The sequence below is a fragment of the Chrysochloris asiatica genome, unplaced genomic scaffold, assembly GCF_000296735.1.
Source record: "Chrysochloris asiatica unplaced genomic scaffold, ChrAsi1.0 scaffold00004, whole genome shotgun sequence".
NCBI lineage: Eukaryota > Metazoa > Chordata > Mammalia > Afrosoricida > Chrysochloridae > Chrysochloris > Chrysochloris asiatica.
Window position 1 is genome coordinate 2,437,007 of NW_006408522.1, and position 8,354 is coordinate 2,445,360.

Below are 8,354 nucleotides of genomic sequence, written 5' to 3' on the forward strand. Positions count from 1 at the left end.
CCAGCCCTCCTCACCCCATAAGGCCTACCAGGTGGGGACACTTGGACTGGACATTTTCTAAGGCTGTAGGACCTGGGAGTCTGGGAGACAGGAAGGAGCCTCAGGGGTGCTTCAGTCACTCCACCTTCAGACTTGTGCCCTCCTGTCAGAACCCCCAGTTTACAGTAGGAAATGGGGTTGGTAGTCTTTGTAGTCACGGTTACGGATGCCACATGCTATAATTTCAGGGTCTGGATCAAATTGGACAAGTTGCTTCCCTGAAGTTCTTTATAAGAGTGTGTAAGCTTTCCGTACACATAACACCTCTCATTGGGAATGATGACCTGCAGGGACTCTTGGTGTGGCTGACTGACAGCGGATAGCAGACAAGAGATGGAAGGTCCTGTCTTAAGTGGCTTGCTTGACTGTAGTTTTCCAGAAAGGTTTTCTCAACTTAGCTCCATTGAAGGACTTTTTCTGTTCCTTTGGGGCTGCTGGAGGGAGTGGGGAGAACATGTCTGTCTTGGTTATCATGTGCTTTCGTACAGAAATGCAAGTAGGTGGCTTTAACAATCAGAAATTTATGTCCTCACAGTTTGGGAGGTTAGGAGCCTGAATTCAGGGCATGGTTCTACAGGAAGGCTTTCTCTCTCTTTTGGTTCTGGGGGAAGGTCCTTGTTCCTTGGTTGCTTGGTGATGGTCTTCTTGTGAGGGGGCATCTGTCTTCCTTCATCTGTTTCCATCACCTGTTCCTTGAACGTCTCAAAAGAGATGGACTCAAGACACATCCTACACTAATGTGGCTACATTCATATAACAAAGAAACCCTATCCCCAGTGAATGATAAGCACAGGTATACCCAGTGCTGCCCAATCGATTGCCACTCAGCGACTCCCTATAGGACGGAGTCGAACTGCTGCCTTGCATTTCTGAGACTGTAAATCTTTATGGGAGCGGACAGCCTCATTCTTCTTCTGAGAAGCCACTGGTGGTTTTGAATTGCTGATCTTGAGGTTTGCTGAACATACTGTGCCACCAGGGCTCCTAACCACAGGTTTAGGATTTGCAAACCTTATTTTAGGGGGACATATTGCATTCCATAACAGTGCCATTTCACATGGATGAACAAAGTGTCTAAGATGAGGAAGAAGGGAATAGAGGGGAACAATTGCCTTGGAAGTAGTTCTGAGCAACAGTTCTTGGCTCCCAGGTTGGACGCGGAGGCCCAAGACCCTATGAAGTGATAACTAAAGTTTGTGCATCTGAGTCTACGCCCCCTCCCGTCCCTTTCCCCAGGGGGAAAGTCTATGGCTTTCATCTCAAAGCAGTAGTCCAAAACTCGAATGCACCCTGGCTAGCATTGCGGCTTTTCCCTGACTCAGTCCTCCCACACTTGAGTTACTCAGACTTGGTGAACTGTTGCCATGTTTGTCAAAGCCTGTGCTTGTGAAATATCAAATGCTCATTACTCCTCGATGATGGGAAACTTAGTCTGCTTAGCGAGCCTCGTCTGCTGTCTCGTGTGAGAATTCTCAGCACCAAACAGATGCCCAGGAAAACGCTCTGATTAATGACGCTACCTCCTTTGTTCTCCTGCACAGGGTCCGGGATGGCGCTCATCGTGACAGTGCTAATTTTCTCCTCCGTTCTGCAAAGTGCCATCTCCCTGAACCCCGAAGACCCCAATGTGTGCAGCCACTGGGAGAGGTAAGATGCGGGTCTTAGATGACCAGGCTCTTTCTGTGAATCTCACCCTGGGTTGGTCTCACTGGGACACAAGTGGAGTCAGAAGACACTAAAGGCTTGCACTCTGGCTAGACAGACTGCACGCATGTGGGAAGGCAGGATAGAATAGTACAGAGTCTGTCTGAGATTCAGCGCTGTGTGAGTCGGTTGGGTGACAGTCAACTTAACTACGGCAGCCAGGATGTGACAAAGTACTGTCATGTTTTTCCCTGCATGTGCATTTCCATTTTATAGATGAAGAAACAGAGACCCAGAGAGGTTTGGGGACTGGTCTACAGCTAGATCAAGCCAAGTGGGGAGAAGTGAGTGGCGGTGTGTGAACTGTGGTCCCAGATGTCTTGGTCTGCAATGCTGTGAGGTTTCTCGGGGTCTCCCAAGACTGGCAACCATGTGGCAGCTTGGATGTGTGGGGCCTCCAACAGCCTAGCAGCTGGGAGAGGAGCCTGCTGTTTCTCTTCTGTGTTGTTGTTGTTGGTGGGACTGTAGAGGACCCGAAGCAGCAGATTAATTGCATTCTGGTTGCAGCACTAAATCCTGGAGAACCGGCCGGGTCCCTGCAGGTGGCCTGACTTTGAAGCACAAGGTTAAAGTATTGATTTTGGTGAGGAGGGAGATAGTGACCAGGGACCCAATCAGGAAAAACCAAATTAAACCCTGGAATTGATTGGCCATGCTGACCAGGACAACTCTGACACTTAGCTGTTAATAAATCAAATGAGTAAAATTAAGATGAGGACCCAATGGGGGAAGCAGATGGCAGAGGAGGAAGAAAGAGCTGCCCATGCTCCAGGCCATGAGGGTGGATGCCCCAGCACCGTGTCCATGTAGGAATGGACTCTGGATTAGCCTGGACACCTGTGGGGACAAGAGGAGTTGGCTGGGGTTGCAGAGGGACTGTGCCTACATTGGTCTGGTTGCCAATGTCCAGGACTGTCTACCTGGCATCCCTACACAGTTGATGCTGCTGCTGTGTGTCCTTTTTTGCTGAAATAAGGAATATTTAGAATCTGTGATGCAAAGACCTTGGTTCATTTCGATCTGTAGTTTTCCACTGGCTACCTGTGTGACCCTGGGGAAGTCTCTGAGTTGACCTCCCACCTCTGTCAAGTGGGACGAGTAATCACTCCTTCCTTCAGGCTTGCTGGAGGCCCAAGGGCAGTGATTCCATGGGAGTTCTTTGAGGCCCATAGAGCTCAAATTTGTCTTTTCCTGTGAGCCACTCTGTTTTGCAGGATCAGTGATCACAAACCTTAACGTGCATCAGACGCACACCAGGGAGTGCATATAAAAAACCACATCTCCTGTATCTCAGCCTCTGAGACACTGATTCCTGGGTTGAGCCCAGGAACTTGAATTGTTTTAAAATAAGCATTTCCTTTTGATTTTGAAGTTCCCCAGCAACCCTTGCCCTGTCTGGTTTTTATGACTTTGAATCTCTATTTCTCAGTGGGTCTGAGAGATGTCAGGTGAATCTTCTTGGTAGTTTTGTTGGTTTGCTGGCTCTAGTCTGGTAAACGTCTCTACTGGGCCAAGTTGAGATATAGTTGCCCCCTGCCATTGTGTGAGTTGTGCCCCCTCCTGGAATGCCTGTCCACTGTGCCCTCCCCAGTGACTCCAATCTGAGGGTCCTGTCCTACAGGAAGACTTCTCTGACTTCAGGGCCCACCCTGACTTCTCTCTTCTTTGAATCCCACACATAACGATGGATCAGTCAGTTCAAACAAACCAACATGAGTAAATCTGGAATATAAAATGTTTTGAACTGAGCATGAATGGTGCTGGTATTTCAAGACCACCTGGCTCTTAGCCACAGGTACAACTTTGATAGGAGGACAGGAAGTGAGTCCAACAGCTAAAATGAGGTCTGGGAACCTTCTGGGCTTCTCCAATCCCTAGGGAGAAGGCCCTGGAAGCATTTTCTTTGCCCAGCATACCCCAGAGCAGCCTTCTGAACTAAGCTCCAGAATCACTCCAGAAAATTCCCCTCAGTCCCCAAAGACCTCTTAGGGAGAATTTCCCAGCTGGATTAGTGCTTCTGGCAGCTTCCTTGTTCATTATGCCCTTCCGTCATAAAACGAAAGACCTCCCTTGGATTGTAAAACCTGGCTCTACAAAATTAATCTGGCTCCTCATTAGCATGTTGGCAAATGAACAACATTAAACTATCCAGCCATGAAACCAGGGGCAAACATTCTGGATGCAGGTTGCTCCCTCTCTTCCCCACTGTGGTCAGGAAAGACATACCCCTCACTACCTAGCATGGGAGGTCAATCTGTGCCCACCATATAATAATGATAACTGGTTACCATAGAGCTGACTCAGACTCACAGTAACCCCATGTGCATCAGAGTAAGCTGTGCTTCACAGGGATTTCAGTGACTGATTTTTCAGAAGTACAACATCAGACCTTTCTTTCACGGTGCCTCTGGGTGGACTCGAACATCCAGCCTTTCAGTTAGCAGCTGAGTGCATTACTGTTTGCACTACCCAAGGATGCCATAGAATAATGATGGTCAACATCTACTAAGCAGTTACTTTGTATGGAACATTTGGCATGTGTCATCTTGCTTTATCTTTCTACCACCTCTGAGAGTTACGTATGATTATTGCCCTCCTTTAATCTTCATGATTACATGACTTCCCTAGTAATATGTATCACAAACTTAAAGGTGGGGAAACGAAGGTTTCTAAAAGCAAAATAACATGCTCAAGGACACACTGCTAACAAGTGGCTGGCTTCATGTTGGACTTCAGAGTCTGGGCACTTCTTCCCATTTATTGTTCTGCTTCTAGGTGACGTGCTCGGGAAACCCAGACTGGCTGCTGTTAAGTCGATTCCAACTCATAATGATCTGTGTGTGCGGACTACAAGTGCTCTATAGGTTCCTTTGTAGCTATAATCCTTAAGGAAGTAGCTTTCTAGGCTTTTCTTCTGTGGCATTGCTGAGTGGGTTTGAACCATCAACCTTTACGTTGGTAGTCAGGTGAAGACCATTTGTGGTCTTTGTGTCACCCAGAGACCCTTGAGGTTCTTGGTACTTGTTGTTAAGTGCCATTGAGGCGGTTCTGACTCATACAGGGTTTCTGAGGAGTGGCTGGTGGGTTTGAACTGTCAACCTTGCAGTTCGAAGACGAGTGCTTAGTCTACAGTTCCAAAGTACTTGGTGTTGTTGTTGTTGTCAAGTGCTGTGGAGTTGGTTCTGATTCATAGAAATCCTGTATAGGGTTTCTGAGGAGCAGCTGATGAGTTTGAACCGCCAACCCTGTGGTTTAAATGACCTTGTGGTCCAGTGTATTATCCCACAGCGCCACACCAGGACTCCACAGTACTTGGTAGAATCTTAGAATCTCAGAGTGAGAAGAGACCTTTGGGAAGCTGTGGATGGGTCTTGAGCTGCCTCAGTTTTCCCAAACCTGGAGTTAAAACAGGGGTCTGGGCCATGTGTAAGGATCCCTGGTGGTGTGGTGGGTTAAGTATTGGGCTGCTAATGGCAAGGTCAGTGGTTCAAACCCACCAGCCACTCCACAGGAGAAAGATGAGGCTATCTGCTCCTGTAAAAGTGTACAGCTTCTGAAACCCTAAGAACAGTTCTGTTCTGTTCTGCAGGGTCCGTGTAGGTTGAAATTGACTCAGTGATAATGGATTTGGGTTATGTCTGCATAAATGTGCTGGCTAGTGGGTACTCACTGAGGGTCCCTCCTTCCTTACATCTTTGATGCTTTAAAGAAATAGAATTTCCTGCCACATTGGGTCCCTGGGCACTGCTGACTGCTCCCAGCCTCCTCTTTCTGGATTCTAGACCTTTGACCTTTCAGGCATCAGAGAGACTGCTGTGGACCCACCTGAGGATCAAGCCAGCTCTGCCCCCATAAGGAAACCAACAGCATTTTCTCAAATGAAGCAGACGGGCTTTTATAGCCTGGACCCAGCCATCTGGCCTAGGCCAGTGAGCCTTCTGGGGAAAACACTGAATAATACCAATCAGCATAAAAATTAATTTCTACAGTCTCAGCTGAGGCTTCTCTCCAGCCTGAACAGGAAGTGGGAGTCCTCGCTTTCTCATCTTGGCTCTGCTGTCAGCAGCAATGGCTCTGATGCCCCTTCTTATAACCCTTGCTAGGTCTGAGCAGGTTGAAAGGCTTATTTGGATTGAGCTGAGATCTGCTTTGCTTTAGTGTCTATTCGTGAGTCCAGATTTGTAGCTGACAAGCAAGATAGCAAAGTACCACTTGTGTCAGGAGGTTTGGGGTGTGTTCTCCATGGACTCCCCCAATGATTGCTATAGGCAGAATAGAGTTCAAGGCAAGTGGGTAGTTTTGGAGAAGTCACTTTACTCTGATCGAAGCTTAGTTTTCTCGTTGGTAAAAAGAGACTAGCAACTCTAAGTACTTTATAGGAGTGTGTGGGGATGAGAAGAGATGATGTTTGTAAAGCACTCAACATAGGACACTGGAAGGACACTAATGGTTATTGGTACCAGTTACTTGGACAAGCAGCTGCCTCTCTCTGAGTCTTACTGAGTTTCCTCATCTATAAACTGGGACCATCTATTATAACCATGACAATGAACCGATATACGATAGGATGAATGTAAAACTAATGTTCCTCCATGTAACTGAGACCATTACTGCAAGGAATAACTTCCATGCTTGTGCTTTGAGAACCATAAAGATTTGAACCAACTTAAATTATTTAAAAACTTGACTGTGTCTTCCAGAGCCACACAGAATAAACCTAAGCCCTTTACTCGTTCTCTGTTAAATAGACACATGAACTTGAATTTCAGAAATGAGTTGGGACAAAGGGCAGTAAGAAGTGTGTTCTGGATCCAGCTGGGGTCAGGGAGGCTTGAATACTCTGCTTGTCCTCCCTCTGAGAACACCTGGGAAGGAGGATAGTAGGGGTGGTTGGAGCCTCTGATCACTTCGCTGTGGGGCCTGGCTCCCCCAGGGTGAGTGATCACATCCTGAATTTCTAAGTTTCCTGATTTTCCCTCTTGTCCTTAGCTATGCTGTGACTGTACAGGAATCTTATGCACACCCTTTTGACCAGATCTACTATACACGATGCACGGACATCCTCAACTGGTTCAAGTGTACCAGACACCGGTGAGTACTTCCCTCACGTGGCAGGAGCATGTGGCTGCAGCTGACTCACCTGTACATTATAATAATGTGTACCTGTACATATAATAATGCAGCTGGCATTCATGTACATTATAATAAAAGACCCAGATGTTGGTGGTGTGTACCACCCCTGTCCCCTTGGCACTCACTCAACACACTGAATGCCTGTGATGCTCTGCTAAAGCTTTCTAGCCATAGGAACTTGTGGGCAAGGAGGGCACAAGTGCTAGAGTCAATGTCACCAAGGGCATCCTTCACCTAATGACAGAGGGGGGGTTGGGGATAAGTACTGAAGCCTCCTCACCCTTAGGGTTTATAGATGAGGTGTGATCCACACTGCATCCCAGCAGTCCTCAGTAGGGTTGCACCCCTGGTGCCCAAACACTTCACTTTCCTGTTTTATTTCTCCACTTTCCTACCAGTGCCTCCAGGGGTTACCTCCCAGTGAAACTGCCTGTCCTTGAATCCTTTCTCAGGGTCTGCTTCGGGGGGAAGATCCAACCTAAGACAACTCCCTCCACAATCAGGGAAGATGCAGCCCCATGACAAAGTATCTGGTTTAGAAGGCAGAGTGCAGATTTCGGCAACTTGGTGGCACCTTGGCTAGGCCACTCTTGGGCAGTGCGTAACCTCAACAATTGTCCATGTTAACCCTGAGCCCTTTTCTGCAACCCCCCTGCAATTCACTGCCACGATTCCATGCTCAGTCACCACCTTTCTGTTCTGGGGAAGTACTTCTCTCCTGCCACTGGAGAGAAGAGAGGAAGACAAGGGTGTAGTTTGCTGGATGACCATGGGCAAGTCACTTTATTTGGAGATTCTCAGTGTACTCATCAAATAGATTTAATAATCTTTGCCCCACCTACTGTGTAGGGGCCAGTGAAGTCAAGAACGTGAAAATATTTTGAGAAGACCAGGGGGAATGGAGAAAAACATGACGTGGCATTATTAGATGAGGGGATTATTATTATTATTACTTGAGCAGATGGGAATAAATAAGCAGATGAAGTAGAGACCACCCGATGGGCTCATTTCCTGATTGTTGAGCCATCTGTGTTGCATTCAGACTTTTCTTTTGCTTCCTACTTTCGAATCGAGTACTCCTTTGGGGTATCTGCAAGAATCGTGGTGGGCAATGTGAAGGGAGAACTTGTGTGAAAGGTTTAAGTACTGCTTTGCTTTGAAGTTTTGGTACCAACTTGGCTGTTAGAGTCCAAGCTATAGAAGTGATTGACATTAAGCATAGCTGTAATATCCTAGAGCCATGAAGGTTGGATAAAAAGCTGAAAGTATTACCCCGAGGTAATCTTTAAACCTTAAACCAAACGTGTCCTCTGTAGTCTTCTTAAAACCAAAGAAAACTAAACTAGTGAAAAATGTTTGCCTTGATTAACAGGCTTTTTAAAAGAACTATTTAAATGGGAAGGAGCTCTGGTAGCATAGGGGTTACGAATCGGGCTGTGAACTGCAAGGTCAGCAGTTTGAAATTACCAGCTGTTCTG

The 8,354-nt window shown here is 47.0% G+C and overlaps 1 protein-coding gene across 1 annotated transcript in view; it reads left to right on the forward strand.

Annotated features, from left to right (window-relative positions):
* Positions 1-1,586: 1,586 nt before the first annotated feature.
* MEGF11 (multiple EGF-like-domains 11) overlaps positions 1,587-8,354 on the forward strand; it is a 331,130-nt gene continuing 324,362 nt past the window's right edge. Inside the window, exons 1-2 of the mRNA XM_006831516.1 lie at positions 1,587-1,686; positions 6,733-6,834. Of these exons, the coding sequence (XP_006831579.1) occupies positions 1,589-1,686; positions 6,733-6,834 (200 nt within the window). The 5' untranslated portion in view covers positions 1,587-1,588. The remainder of the gene's footprint in view (positions 1,687-6,732; positions 6,835-8,354) is intronic.